The sequence below is a fragment of the Diadema antillarum genome, unplaced genomic scaffold, assembly GCF_040938485.1.
Source record: "Diadema antillarum isolate AM-2024a unplaced genomic scaffold, OU_Dant_1.0 scf00000071, whole genome shotgun sequence".
NCBI lineage: Eukaryota > Metazoa > Echinodermata > Echinoidea > Diadematoida > Diadematidae > Diadema > Diadema antillarum.
Window position 1 is genome coordinate 12,796,069 of NW_027270960.1, and position 16,849 is coordinate 12,812,917.

The window sequence follows — 16,849 nt, forward strand, 5'->3', positions numbered from 1 at the left end:
GAAAGGAACTGTTTCAGACGACGTTAAACATTTCAATCTTTGGTGATCTGCCATGACTAACTATGACTTATAGAAAGATGAATCTAAATGCTTTCCATAAACTGCAAAGTACATAAAACCAAGGATTGACATAAACTTCTGCTGTCTTTATTACAGTACAAAACATACAATACGAAACAAATCAATACAATACAATACAATATAATATAATATAATACAATAAAATAAAATACAATACAACACAGTACAATAAAATTGATTATTAGTACACACTTCCCATAAGGCACATAGTGCTTATAAAGAAAAAAATATTTACAAACACAATTAAAATTTCAAATGAAAAACCATTTTAAGCAATCTGCAATTCACAGTTTGGATATTAAACACACAAACACACACACACACACACACACACACACACACACAAATCTCTTTAACCAGCTCCCTTACTTTCCTTTCTCTTTACTTAGTAGTGCCTATGAAATGTACTGCCTTTGTAAAAATAATGGGGAAAAATCTTAACTTACCCTTATCATTGCGCTTGTTTTGACGGCGTACTGCACTCTTTCAGAATCAAGGTTGTGACTCTCGGAATTGTTTAATCGTTAACCAGAGATACGAGCCAACCACAAGTAACTGGAGTTTCACACACTTGACACTATTAAAATAAAGATATTGAAATAATTCTCGATTAACTTCACCACTTATGAAACATGATATAGGTCGTAAAAGTTTGAGATAAGTCACGATGATTACAAAGTCACTGACATTTAGTTTACCTGTTACTGTAATTGTGACCTCGTTTTAATCTGGGCAAATTGTTTCGCTCTTGCACGTGCATCATGTCGTTTTATTATCATTATTAGCCAAGTTTTCTTTTCTATTACTTTAATTACTCTTTATGAGTAAACTTCTCAAGTTCAACAGAAAAGTTCAATTAATGATTAAAGAGCAAATACTTTCTGTATGAATGGACATCATTTGTTTTTAAGTTTATCGACTCTCCAGGCGAGAAAGAACGCAACCTAAAATACATTCAAGCTCCAAATGATTTTACTCAGTGTTGAATCGTACAAGTTAACGAAATAATATGTTGGAGAAACGCGCATGATAGACAGTAAGTAAACCCTACTCCTGCCATAAGCGATAAGGGACTTCGAACGTACAGTGTTTTTGCCACGTTTATTTGTTTGTTCATTTATGATAATTGCCACCTGTTGGCAATATCATTTAAAAAATAACCAGAGAGAACTTTGATAAACTGTCACAATTTATTCGTTGTGATAAAAGGATCAGGAATGGAAAATGGAAAATGAGGGAAAGGTTTGTTAACCCAAAAAATGAAATAAGGTTCGTTAATCCGAAAATGAAAAGGAGATATGTATTAACGAACCTTCAGAATTACGAACCTTATTCTTTTTCTGAGTAACGAGCTTTTGGGATTACGAACATCTTTTCATAATCATTTTCCGATTTACGAACCTTCCGAATAATAACTTTATTTCATTTTCGAATTAACCAACTTTCGGAATTCTTTGGAATGACGGACTGCGGAATATCGAACCTTATTTCATTATGAAATTAACGAAACTTTCGGAATAACAAACCTTATTTCATTATGGGGTTAATGAAACTTTCGGAATAACAAACCTTATTTCATTATGGGGTTAATGAAACTTTCGGAATAACAAACCTTATTTCATTATGGAATTAACGAAACTTTCGGAATAACGAACCTTATTTCATGATGGGATTAACGAAACTTTCGGAATAACGAACTGTATAATTGGATGTCGATTGCTCTCTCCGAGGACTTCTGCCTGTGTAGATTTCCTCCTGAATTTTAGCAGTGTGAATGATGATCAAAACGTTAACAAATCTCAGACATTTCTATAGCATTATTATCATTGAGTATGTGCCTTCCGTTTGTGATTTTGAACAGAATCAATCATCATGTAACTTGTCCCAAATCTCTTTTAACTCCTCCCCCCCCCCCCTCTCTCTCTCTCGTCCTCTGTCGTTCCTCTTTTCTTTTCTTTTTTCCCCTCTTTTTCTTGTTCTTATCTGGTAATTTTTTTAGACGAAGAATATTTCGACTCAGGAATGACAAAGACTCATCATCTGTGGATACCTTTGCCTGTAACATAACGAAATGATATATGAGACTCACACACACACACATGCGCCCACACAGCGGTCACTCCATTCTATAGGATTAAAGCAAGAAGCATGACCGCCCATCGCAGCACTCCGCCGCCGAAGACAGGAAAACTCTCCACGCCTATCCGCCCAGTATACCACACAATGCTCCATACTGAGGCTGCAGACCACGTTGACGAGAAAACGAGGGCAAATTGAAATAAATGCAACACGACGAATGAATGTCTGCATTTGACGATGATCTTTTGTGTAATTTGTCCTTATGCCTTTTGATAATGGAGTGCAGTTGCTGATAGGTTTACAATTACAGGGGAATGAAACCCAGATATACATGTGCATGTGGGGTGAGTGAATGCAGTGAACGGTTACATGACTAAATACTTTAATGAACTTTGAACTCTATGATGATGATTCGTAAGTTATAGGAAGGAGCCGCGCCAGGATGCTATACATCTCAAAGGAAAAACATCGACATTTTCATTAAGCTTGATACCAGTGAATATCAGTGTAACATGGCGTTGTATTTTAAGGAATCGAAGCATCTAAACATTTTACTCCACGAACTATAGATGTGGTAATTGACAGGAAAAAGTAAAATCTTAAATGGATGAATATCCATTCTCCGATTAAAAACAGAAAATCGCACATGAAACCATTGGGGTATAATCCCTTGATAAAATGGAATGGTGCCGAGGTGAGAGAGGTTTTTTTCTGTCTATGCTGTCATTTAAAAAAGCTGTTTCAGATAAAATTCTACGTTTTAAATAATTTATTGTAGAAAGTGCCGCCATTTAAACTTGCATTGTCATGGAATGAATACAATCCATCCCTGTAAAATGGATGTATATTGAAATCCATCTTATTTATATGACTCGACTGAAAGTAAAAAGAGACTTCAATTCAAATCAATTAGTATTTCTCATGCCAAAATTGCTTTGGTTCACGCTGAAAGTTTTACATAAAAATGTATGACACGTGATTCTTTGACGTTAAAGTTTCAACATCTAAGTTTGGATAAAAACAAAAAATAAACAATAGAATCTCATGCAATGGAAAATGTGTATTTAGAAAGAAACTTAACCAGCGTGTATACACTCTCTTAGAAATGTATATTACAGTGTGCGTTTCTTAGCACAATTCAGTTGAGCACAGCGTGATCAAAATTACTTAAAATACAAACAAACACAACCATGACAGAACCCCATCTAGCAGTTAAACAATATGTTTGTAGGTCTAGAGCTTTTTTCTGTCTTCTGCCGGGTTCAACCCCCTATATGTCTGCTACAATCTCGCGTCCAACAAACTTTGACAGAAGTGCGAGTAAGCGAGGTCGACAAGTCAATAACACGAGTTGTGTTTGGATCTATCAAACCTTTGATATTGGAATTATCTCGTCGAATATTTGCTCAAGACTTCAGAGAAGGTAAGTCATGTACATATTGACATGGCCCAATAAATTACCCAGGAGTAATAACCACCTCAATAGTTGTCTTACGGCAGAGTTCGTGACAGCCTTAACAGCAATGTATTGTTTCCTCTCTTTTTGTCTATGTTTTTGTTGACTTTATCTCCACCATCTTTTTTTTTCACATTTACACACTTTTGGTAAATTCTTGCAGACTTGTTATCTAATTGAACGTCTTTTAGATCACTCGCGTTTCATCTATTAGCCCCTGTCATTATATTGTTTTGTTCAAACGAAACGTAAATTCTGTCCATATCCACAGTGTTTGTATTTAGCAGTCTGATCCTCCGAGATGAGATAAAGCACTAGTTATTATGTCAGACACTATGACACTAAAGTCTTCAAAAGTTCATTGACCATGAAGACTACTTTGCATCTAACGGTCGAGGAGATAACATCCTTATCAAATTATTGTCGAGAAGAGGAGACCACGTAATCTGCGCATGAGCGGAATATGTATTATTGTGAGGATTATAGATACAACAGGTTGTCAAAATGCATAGAGTATAAAGAGTGTGTGTAGACCGTTCCTCTGTCCACAAAGACTTTTTAGGTAAGCAAGGAATCTTTCAAGGTTTTATTTCAGTTACAAAATGAATTCGCCTAGCTGTTCTATTGTTAATCTGATGATTACAACACCAAAAGAGTGACATATTTCCGCGCATACGATATCTGCCTATGCAATTTGTTTAAAATATTTATTGCAATAAAAGATGAACTTGCGCGTTAGTATTTCCGGACTTGGTGTAGCTCAGTGAATAAAACCACGGATTACCAGTTATGACGATCCTGATTCGAGCCCCTAGCTTTGGCTGCAGCGGTTGTGTCCTTTAAAGGCGAGACACTCTATTCTCATTGCTTTTAGTCGTTCGGAATTGACACAAAGCCATCTGTCTCGTGCTTACAAGTATTCAAAGTTTCCGTGGCTGTCACGTGAAACAAAATCATTTCGTATCAAATATTCTTCAGCACTTACAGGCAGTCGCTGTCCCTTGGAGTAAACTTTAGATTTCGGGTTTATATTCTTCCGCAAATGCAAGATACACAAAACAAATTTATTTGGTGAATCATCGAACCGCAACAGAATTAAATCAAACTATATGAATTAGGCCTACTCATAGTCAAATAATTAGATAAGGCGAGTTTTTACAGTAACAGTCTTCATTCGCTTTAAGGCTGATGCTTTTCATAAAAAGCCAGGTCCAAACTTAACATGCTTAAGGTGGAACATAATTTTTTTTTTCATTTCTCTCAAATTGACTTCGTAGAGTTAGTTCCTGTATTCGTATGATATTGATTTTTGAGACATAATCTATTTGGTGAAAGATGAAAGAAACAGACATCCCACAAACTGATTGTATAACAGGTGGATACTGTCAACGATCTATCGTATACGTGCCGAGCTACAAGGGTCTCTTTCCTAGAGAAGAGTTTTGAAGATTTACTGATAACATTTTTGTACTCATCGAAACTTTATCTATCCGCAATAAGTTTAAACTTCATTCTCAACTTCCTGTCGACCTATGGGAGGTTGACCTAGTTGATGTACATACGACACGGACCATTATCTGTCAATTTAAGAATCATGAATACTATCACACAAAGAGATCGGAGTTTACGTGGGAAACGTGACAAGTTTCTGCAATCAGTATCCGTGCTGCAATCACGTCAGGTCGTCTTGTTAAAGCCGTCCGCCAATCACTCGCTGTGTTCAGTGGGATGGAACGTAGCGCGTTCAGACACACATGAAATAAACACACGTACAACAAAATACGGCAAATCTTTCAAATAATAAATTGCACACATACACGCCTACTGACACGCACACAAACAGTCACTCATAATTATCATCTAACTGATCAAGCCCATATATGTTTATACCTCAGTTAGACGAACTTTAACTGATACTCGTCTTCTATTAAAGACATCATGTCAACATCCAATCTATGATAAAAATATGATACGGTCAAGGCCAGGATGTACACAAAGTGCTATGAGCTTGCAAGCCATATTTCATCTGCATGTTGCAGTGAAAGGAATGTAAACCAAAGTCCTCGTGCTTTTTCAAGCATGGGAAAAATTCCGCAGTTCATCGAATATGAAGAAACACTATCGATGATAACGGGAATTTTCTTCTCCAAGTTTTCCAAAGCCCACGTCGGCGATGTAATGGTATGCATAACACGTCCTTGCTTTTCTGGAAAAAAAAAAAAACTCCCTGCGTTCTGGAGTGCATGCAAGATGGGCTTGAATCTTTTTGAATTGGTACAACACTTTCCATACTTTGATATAAAAAAAGAAAAAAAATCTCATGTATGTTTTGTCAACAAAGAAATTTCGTGAAAATGATAGATGCGTTATCAGGAACATTTGAGATGAATGATGCATGGTCCCAAGAGATGGAGCACGCTACTATCGATAGACTCGAATCGATTGGTGTTTTTGTATATATATATATATATATATAATTATATATATATATGTATATATATATATATATATATATATAATCATATATATATATATATATATATGTTTGTTTTGTTTATGTCAGACATTGTATGATGAGTTTTTAATTTAACTATCAGGTAAATTTCTATGTGGCATAAACTTTCTTACACACTGGAAGGTAAACGGTGAGACCATGTGAGAGACAGGAAAATGGTCATTGTTTACCATGGTTACCTACCTATAGTGAATTCCCATAAGTCCACTAGTATAGACTGAATAAAAGAAGTTGATTACGAATACATTTATGTTTCGCGGTTATCTCTTTTATTATCAAAAATAAATGTCCTATACAGTGTCGCCCCAAAATGTTGACTTAAATTGTTAGTACTGAACAAGTGATGTTATTATCACTTGTAGCTTTTTTATGAAGTGGTTGGTTATCATTATACTGTACGCATTAACACGTAGAGTTTTGAATATATTTGTGATTTCAGTTAGATATACTGCTGACACCGTGGCTGATGCTTGAGTTTCATCGATGACTGGCCGTTAGCCATGACGTTATAACACTTCCGGTTTAAAGGTACTCATTGTACCCCGAATTGTTTAGGTTCTCTTCATTTGTCATAGATTTTACCCCTGAACTACAGGGTCTATTTCCCACTGGAAGAGACGTCGCTGAGACTAGCTCGAAAGACCACCGAGACGCTTCCAAACAAGGCGACAACTTATTCGCCTGGAAGTTGCCACGCCGTCATGTCGCCGCGACATCTTCGAAAACTCTTAGTCGCGGAGACGTCTCCGCGGCGCCTCTACATCGTCGTTGGTGTATAGGTTGCCATGGGTTTCCGCAAAGTCGCGGAGACGTCTCGGAGACTTCGCGACGTGGCCGCAATGTTACCATGGAGCTTGGTAGCTCCATGATGTTACTAAGGAGACATCACGGATACGCTGATGCCTGAAAAAAGTCTCCGAACAAATCAACCATGTTCGATTCTCCTGAGACTCCCCAAAGACCAGGCTGGTTTCCGCGACCAGCGAGACTCGGATCGCCACTACAAGGTCGCCACCTAGTCTAGAAAACCAAAGAGATATATACCCACTAAACGTAATTTGACCAATTTCCACGACTTTCTTGTGAGAAAATTATTGCGGCTATTCTCTGTTGTGATTTAACTAGTTTGGCTAAGGTGATGGAGTCGTTAAACATGGTTGTGTTTATAAAACACATTCATTCACAAGACGGCGAACACCATCACACTTCACACTTTTTGGGGGGCGAGTCCGAAATTTTCGAGAACAGGGCGGCGATGTGGTTCTGTCGGTAGCGCGTCTGCCTTCAATCACATGGCTCGGGCTCGGGTTCGAATCCCAAAGAGTCTTACTGAGCAATGTAGTGTGTTCGTCCCCTCTGGTAGAGGCAAAATGCTTTGTCCCTCGGACAAACGAACGAACGAACGAACAAACAAACGTTTATGGGATTTTCTGTGGCCTATCAGCGTCAGACACCATAAACACTGGTTTACATTAGATTGTTATTCCGTGTGATAATAAATTGCTGTTTGACACAAAATCTTCCTTGTATAGGGCTGTTTTATTGCATGTCACTTCAATCATCACGAAATATTCATGTGGTTATCACAGTTATTGAGATAATTGATCGATACTTACAGCCAGTTTTAAAAACGCATTCTATCATACCATTAAAATGCATTTCTCCAGTCAAAACTCTTCAAAATTTGAGTTCATGAAGAATCTGCGTACATGTTCGTATGATAACTGCATATTGTAACTTTTTTTGTCATGAAGAAATCATTCTTTTAGGAACAGAATTACATCAACTACTTTTTCTCTTTTCTTGGATTTGTTATTTTTTTCCTGCTCAAAATTTTACCACTTAAGAATAAATATCTTACAGAAGACCATCAGGGGCCCGTTGCATAAAAGTTTCTATTATATGGTAACTTTGCCATCCAATGGTAACTTCCATGGAATTCTTGATTGTGATTGGCTGTTGAGTGTTGTTGCCATGGTAGTTACCATTGGATGGTAAAGTTACCATAATAGTAACTTTTATGCAACAGGACCCGGCACTATAAATACATCTTCAGCAAAGTGTGCATATAATATTTATATGTTTTGTCGTAACAAAGACATATATTTGTGCCGCACATTGAAGCTCCGAGCAGCTTGGCAAATGCTTTGGCAATTATCGTGTCACATACACACATTATATTTTTGTTTTGCATGATCAGCAATCCCACCAGCCATCTTACACACATTGAGGTGTGAGTATTATATTCACACACAGGTTGTCTTTTCTCTTGTCTGTTCTATTCTTTTTTTCTTTCTTTTTTTTTGTGGTCTTTTTACAAGAGAAACAAATTTTCCAGACGAAAACTAATTGTTAAAAGAAACAATCAAGACCCTCTTCAAAATTAAACACTAAATAGAGAAACATTACAGCTTGTGATCATAATGTCAATACATCACACGCTTTGGAGTGCATATCATAGTGAATAATCGTGTAAGAGGCATAGTATGCAGATGAAATAAAAGGAATATCATAATTGTAGTAGATTTCGTTCGCAAGCTAATACTGACAATTTCGAAATTTTGTAAATATGTGGAAAGATATAAACATTCATTAGTAGAGTGATATAAGCTTGATGAATCTTGCACAAAATGTCATTGAATGAATATTCTCAGAATTAAATTGTATCATAAAGGTAATAAGTAATATTAATCACGTTAATAGAGAAATTAAAATCTCGTCTTGTCTTCAAGGGCTACTTTTCAAGTCATTTCCAGTCCATAAATCAAGAAATTGTTTGTCAGACTACCCTGCATTTTCCTGGAAAAGAAATGGAAGACAATTTGACTTGATTTATGTCTAAAAACCAGTCATTACACCTGGAATTTGAGCTTCCACTTATGACATGAAACGAAAAAACATCATGATACGGCCATCCGATACTCACATCTTCCTCTGGCCGGATTTTCTGTTCAGTATCGTTTCCGTGGAAAAAATAAGGAGTAAAGTCTTTTGTACTTGTATACGTGGTATTAATGTAAACACACGCACGTTGAGCTACTTCAATACAATGCGAAACACGACAAAATAATACACGCCAATTTCCTATTTGTGAACTAGATGGCAAATACACTTATTTGCATAGTTGTGTGAGGAAGCAAGCAGCATTAGACTTGTTCTGATAACTATGGATAAAGGTGCATCAGTGGTGAGGTGATGGAATAGAATGCAACAACTCATCTTGAGTGTACATTGCACTTACTTTATACCTTCACTGTGGGATGTTTTGGTTTACACTTCTGCATGCTTACTCTGTATACTGTTTGAGAAAATTTCACACACGAATAAACACCATTCATCAGTTCATGCTATATACTGCAATAGTGATAGTTGACTAATATGATTTTAAATACCCATCATTCACATATAAAACATTGGGCACTCGTTTTCCCAGGAGGGAAATAGTCCCACATGAGGAGTACAGCGTATGTATGATATACATGAGAGCTGGCAGCATATACTGTATATATTGTAATTCCTAATGTTCTGCTGTGACTAAAATGATGCCTCATACATAGTCTGCGCAAAGAGGTTTCCATCCCGCTAATCATAAAGCTCAATGAATGAGTCGTCATAGCAGTTTTTTCCTCTTTGCGGGTCATTCTCAGGGTTACCACGTATCTAGTGAAACAGGTCTGAATATTCTACGTGAAGTGGAATACAGCTGGTGTGAAGTGTATGAGTCATCACGGTCATGACTTGTCATGTGGGATGTTTTAACATAATTCTGGATGCATAGTGTAGCTGTATTTATTAAGGAGACAAAACTCCGCTTGAATTCTCGATCGGATTGAGTCTGCAGTTAAAACAACTGATTTTGGAGACACATGCATGAAATGATAATTCATTTTCAGCCTTTGAATGCCAAAGTCAATCGATAGCTGTTCTCTTTCATATTAAAACACGGTATACACTTCAGATGTCGTGTTGAGATTAATTAGTATTTGCAATGTTGTGAGCAATTCGCCTCTGGTATACAGCCGATCTCAAAATGAATATTGCATAGATTTATCAACCCTGCCACTTCATTCAAATTAATGGCAATGATTTCGGCTAGGGAAATCCATCTTATTCATTTTAACGTCCCGTTTGAAACTCTGAACATTATCATCTCCTATCTGTTGAATTCACAAGTCGATTAAGCACTCCGTATATTTGACTTGCATGTGGAACAAGAAGAATCGAGTGGACTTTTTTTTTTTGCAATAACTGTTTTGGACATGATGATTATGCTCGACTTTAGAAGAGATGTAAAAATAATAGTTTTGTGAACACAATCTTAGAATTAAGCAATACTTGGAAAATATGTGGGTTTTTTTTTTAAGAGAAGACCATAGTCATACTGACATAAACAAACAACACCATACACACACGCAAGTAGGCCTACAGACAAATTAAATATGCATGTGGCGATGTTATTCATAACACAATTATTCATCGCGACCAGAGCAGATAACACTGGACAATTGACTATGTATATAGTAAAGAAGTAAATTATAGGAGCAAGATATCAACAAGCATCATTATAGTTAAAAGAATAAACAATTGAGAAATACAAATAAGTATATCCTTCTCGAATTTCGTAGACTTACTATGCACACAAAGCGCAACAGCGAATTGTGCCTTTCTGTAAGAAGTTGAATGTAGACGGAATGTATGCAGTAAAACAAGGTAAGTAATCTCTAGGAAGACGTCATAAGAATTAAATTTTCGTAACACATAATCCTGGAGCTACATAATTGTTTAGAAAAGGTTAAAAAAGGACGTCCAAACTGGGTTAAACCCTGGCGATTTCTGACAAGATTGGGAGTTTATCATTACATCTTTCAAAATTTGATCATGTCAATCTGTTTGCCGACCATTGTTTGCGAGCATCAAGAGAAAATATCGATGATCATCACAGCAGCACATCCATCGCCAAATAAATTTTCGTAGCACAATGCAATCATATCTCACTTTTGTTTTACAGGCATTCAAGCCATAAAGCACGCAAACAACTATCTTTCTAGCCCGAAGCATCTTCATGCATGTTTTACCTACATCACCTGCAGTCACTAGGAGAGACAAGAGGGTCTCATTTTTGTTGTTGATGTTGAGAACGTTCACTTTTTCTTCTTCTCGTAGCCATTGAACTCCCATCCCATCAGCTTGTCGAGCCATGTCAGATGGGGCTGGTAGTTCGACATCGGCTTCATGTGATGAAGGTCGTGCTTGCGGGGACCGGCGACGATATCAAATGGGACGATGACGGAAAGAGAAAATGGGAACTCGTAACCGGCATGGGCCTCGACACTGATCCAGATATTGAATATCTGAAAGCCGTAGTAACTCAAGGTGTGGACGCCGAGAGCTTTGGGTATGATGGCCGTGGTGGCACCGACGAAGATGAGCTCGAAAGGATGGAGGTATTGGGTTACCCAGCAGAAGGGGGAGTGGTACTGATGATGCACGGAGTGAATGATGCGGTAAGCCCATCGGTTCACGTGGAACCAATAGTGAAGGATGCCGTAACTCAAGTCGAAGATGAAGAGTGAGAGGGTCTGATCCCAGAGGAACTGCATGAGTAGAGGAGCGTCTTCTTCGAGAGGGAAGGGAGGAGAGTACATCCACTGGAGTACCCCGGCGGGTATGATGTAGAGGGCATGGTTCCACATCGTCAGGTTGAGGGTTCGGTAGAGCTGCGAAGGGGTGACGTGGATGTCCTCATGAAGTTTATATTTTCGCAGCCATGCCCAGCGTTTGACGCCATAGAGATCGAGAAACATATAGATGAGACAGAGGATGAAGTAGTAACTGACGGCCATGCCGACGGGGAAAGCTGGCGAACAAAGAATCTCATCGCCAATGTAGTAACGGAGTGCATCCCAAAAAGGCTGCAGTGCTGACCGACTCCCGTCCATTCGAACCCACTCCATAGCATCATGAGATAGGTTACTCCACACTGCTGATAAGTCTTGCTTGAAAACGGTCTCCATCTTTTATTCTTTTCCTGTGCTTTTACCAATGTCAAACAGTCTATATTTGTAATCCTGCCAACTGTATCTATCCCGGTAAAATTGTCAGAGATCAACAAAGCGTCGAAAGCAGTTCAGGTTGTAAACGAAAATAAACTCTGGCGTGGAAATAAAAGAGTCTCCAATCAGATATCAATTCATGAAGTCGATAGGATGGACGCTGAGCGAAGGATGTCATCCGTCACAAGGTCTACGAAGAGAGAATAATTTGAAAATTTAACGTGACCAGACTCTGTCACCGTCCTGTCAAATTCAAGAAATGTTATCGTTTAAAGAGAATATCTAACTTCCTTGTCAAGTCATGTTTACTGAAACTGTCATAATGACAGGGAGATTTGTCGGGCATGGCACGATGTCAGCAGTCCAATCCGATCTCACTAGGCTATCTACAAACAAATTGATACCTGAGCTGAGCCAATCGCAGACGAGATGGGATGCAAGGCTTTTGATAATAGCAAATTGCTGGGAACGTACAAGATGTCATAATCGTGCGCCAACATTAAGGTACTTCAGAAAGCAGAAAATGTCAATGTCAGGATGAAGGACATGGTGTACTCTCAGCCACAATGAAAGTCTGTCTGCGTCTAACTGTGATGCTCTCTATTTCAATGTGTGCTCGCATCGCATCAGGAGCAGACGGCTTCTATCATTGCCAACAATGCAATAATCAATGTTCTCAGACTACTGGAAAGTCCGTCGACCTTATGAGGGAGCTTCTGAAAGTTTGTCGACCTCGAGCACACAGGTGCCTATTCTAGTCATGCAGACCCAAAATTTCTGATCAATTTCTACCGGCGACGTTTTGAACGTTTAAGATTTAGGCCCTACCATATAGAAATAATATCAAATACAAATAATTCTTCTCGATTGTACATACGTAGTTGTTAATGGAACTTAAATTCGTTTGATATGATTATTATTATCAAAGGGAAGAATCAGGCAGCCATATAATCTCATGTAATGCATCAACAGTGTGTTCAGCGTAGGAAACTATCTGGTGACCTGGCCATGACCACAACTATATAACTCATCAACCAAAAGCGCCTCATGAATACTGATACAGATACAAAGATATGGAAAACAGAAGTAGACAATGAATAGGTCGGAAGCAACTGACGTAAAACAAATCCTATCGAAACGAATGTAATTCAAATCATCATTAACTAATATTCGCAGTCCCATTTGCCTGCCGTAAATGTGAAGGGCTAATCTAGTCGAGAGCACTTTTGTTTGTTGATTGAACATACAGAAGAAATTGTGAATATTTTTGTTTATTTTGCTTAAATTAAAGAAAAGAAAACAAATAAAAAAGAGCAAAAAAATCTAAATGAAATTGGAATACAAGCAAGGAAACAAGGAAAGCTTGTACCTATCAGTGTGCCTGTCATGAAAGTATCCCTAGTGCCATGGAAATGTCTTTCTTGCGCAATGTAAGTCCATGGTCAGATAGAGCAAAATAAAACATTTCCAATGTTGTCTCACTTGTAACAAGGAATATTCTTGAACTTATGATGAAAAATCCCATACTCTCTTATCACTGCCTTTTTTTTCTGCCAAGTTCAACCATACATGTCTAATTGACCAGAATGAAGATAACTCCTTTTGATTTTCAATTTTCAATTCAATTTCAATTCATTTATTTTTCATTCTTCTTTTTCCAACAAAACATACGGCATAATATATTTGGAATTACATCATAAGCATAAACATTCGACTTTGTAAAAGATAAATGATACAAATAAACAAAAGAATGCATACTGGCAAAAAAGTACAAAGTTATGCTTCAGTTGAGAAAAAAATATATTGATATCGAACTCTTCATAATCATAGGGAAATCACATTATACATTCTCTCTAAAAAAATCGACTGAAATGTTCACTCTCAAAGGAGTGAATAACAGAAAAGAGTGAGTCTAGAGTGAAATTGTAATGGAGTGAATTTTGAGTGAAAATGTTCATTTTCACTAATTTTGGAGTTACGTCAGGATCACTCGAAATTTCACTCGAAACTCACTCTTTTCTGTTATTTACTGTTAAGAGTGAACATTTTTACTTTATTTTTTTTTTAGAGAGAGAGAGTACGTATCCATATTCAAGATATCCATAAACTCAAACTCCTCAGAGATTTCTCATGCCAGAGCTAAACGACATTATCATGAGATCATTAAATCATCGCATATCTCGCAAATTTTGCCCATTATATCATTCGGACTGACATGTATCCCTGGTCTTCCAAAAACGGAATGAGCAGCAAAAATTTACTTTTATATTGAGAGATTTCTAGAAATTGACCCTGATTCCAACGGGCCAAAAAAAAAAAAAAAATGGAATGACACCACATTTATTCTCTCTCTCCACCCACATGAAGACTAGCAGTGACAACAACCATGCCTTCGAGCTATTCTGTTAACCTGGTTTTTTAATAAAGAGGTCATACAATGATAATAAGGAGCTTTGTCTACATTGCGTAACTTGCTGCTATTCTTCTGTCGGTCCGTCAGTTTGACGATCATTTTCCCATAGGTTCTGTCATGTTGCGGAATATCGACTGACTGACTAATCGCTGATGCTCCGTGCACGAGATGCTATTACCTGAACGCTTGTTATCACGGATTGTATTTTTAGTTACGGATCTACATGATGCTTTTTCGTTTAAAACACATTCTGCGTTCGTACATCTACAGGAATACTCGACAAGAAAATTAGAATCTGCATGTGGACCGAACTAGCTAGCTAATTTTTGTCCTATAGTATGTGTCTCTTTGGTGTACAGAAATATGCTGCATTTGTATGCCTACATAATATAGTGATTTTAACATGTTTGATGATTGATTATTTTTGTATGCTAAAGGGGTCGCTGAACGTTTTTTATCTTTAGCGTGTGAAAGGTGGGGTGGGGCGAAGGTCCGTATAATAGGAGTAAATGTTGACCCCTCTCCCCCCCCCCCCCCCCCATTTTGACGGGAAGATTTTCGGGGTGTCATTGGTTTTTCCATTTTTTTCATTTTCGATTTTTTCTAAAAGAGTCAATAGCGTCATGATATGGAGGGGATGGCTGCAGCTCCCCAGCCTCCCCCCCCCCCCCCGCTTTTGAGATGAAAGCGATGAAAAGTGGTGAAGCAGGTCAGTGGCTTCGTATAAATGCGTTGTGAGTCACCCACGTATCTCTGTTTCCACAGAGATCAGTGAAATCATCGCATTATTTCACTGCCACACTGCGCACAGAGATACTTAGCTGTGTAGCATACTAGCCTTAAACTAGAGGTGTTCCGTGGAAACCTCCTTGTAGGGCTCACACGGGTAAATAATTCCCCATAAAGTATAGAGACGTGTGTTAAAATTCAAATTTCAAAAAATTCTGTAAAATAGCTGGGAGAAATGAGGTGTTTCATCTTCACTAACCTGAATAAGTGAGATATTACCTTTCATCCATCAGATTTCCAGGGTGGGTTGTTCTGCTCTAATTCTGTCCAGGGGTCCGCAAAGCCAGACTACGAGTTCTTGTCACTCAAAAAATCACCTATTTTCCGTACACGTACCCAATGAAATATAGTCCCCTCAAATTCCATCAGAAAAGCTTTCATCTTCCAACCAAAATGCAGTTTGTAGAGGGATTCATACTCAATATCTACAGCTATTCAGTTTTTTTGCCAAACTACATCATTGATTTTTAATTATTTTTTTTCTTCATTTATTTTGGTATCTTTGGTACGAATTTGTGAAGGGGTCTGGGACAGTCCATTTTATTTACAGGTGTGAGCCCTGTACTGTCGCCCTCCATTTCATATATTACAGGGTGCGTTAAGACCAACGTAAGGTGTATCCCGTGCGAGGAGCATAAATATTGCAGGAAGGTCCTATGTAAAGGAACTCTTGACGATGAATTTCTGATGAGACGAGACACCACAAATAGTTTGGATAAAAACTCTACATGTGCATATTATCTTAAGGAGGATCACAATAAGAGTAAAGAAAAACATACATGTGGATGGGGTGAATGCAGCATGAGCAGTTGAACACAGTGAAAGTTAGAAGAAAATCAGAGAATCCGTTCAAAAATTACATATTATATATTTTAAATTCATGTACAGTCACTGCTGGATGGACACGCTTAGAACGACACAAAGAAAACATAGAGAGAATTCCGCAAAATTGTATTTTTGGAGAAAAAAAGACCACATTCCCTCTTATTTGTTACTGACGTATGTTTATTCGTAGTAGTATGAGTATTATTATTATCCCGTCTTCTGAAATAAGCAAGTCAAGCGCCCTTTTTATTATAGTAGAAAAAAAATAATGTTTCATATTTTTTTTAAACATTGTTCTACGAATGCATGTGACATCAAAAAAGTGTGGTCTTCTCCTCCAGCGATGGTGGGACTGAAACTTCAAAACTGTATAACTTTTATACGGATTGTCCAATTTTCCCCAGACATTCACTGATGTGTTCTACTAATATTGCTGCATTCATCCAATCAAAGTTTATGAGGTGTACTTGTGCCTGTACCTGTATCTTTAACGGAAATGATGATTGAAATCAATCGATACTCTGTAAAAGAATAAATGTGTGTGTGGATGGGTGTGTGTTGTGGTATGCGCTCCTATTCTCCCGTCCGCTTTTCGTTGTGTAAACTGCGGGCTTATAACGTTAAAAAGAAACAACAAA

At 37.7% G+C, this 16,849-nt stretch overlaps 1 protein-coding gene across 1 annotated transcript; it reads right to left on the reverse strand.

Annotated features, from left to right (window-relative positions):
• Positions 1-11,272: 11,272 nt before the first annotated feature.
• On the reverse strand, positions 11,273-12,145 carry LOC139716939 (cholesterol 25-hydroxylase-like protein 1, member 2). The gene has a single exon (XM_071628463.1). It carries the CDS (start codon positions 12,143-12,145, stop codon positions 11,273-11,275), a length of 873 nt encoding a protein of 290 aa, XP_071484564.1.
• Between the last annotated feature and the right edge of the window lie 4,704 nt (positions 12,146-16,849).

Excerpts from the sequence above, each read along its gene's own strand:
- LOC139716939 (XM_071628463.1), bottom strand. The coding sequence starts at position 12,145 with ATGGAGACCGTTTTCAAGCAAGACTTATCAGCAGTGTGGAGTAACCTA.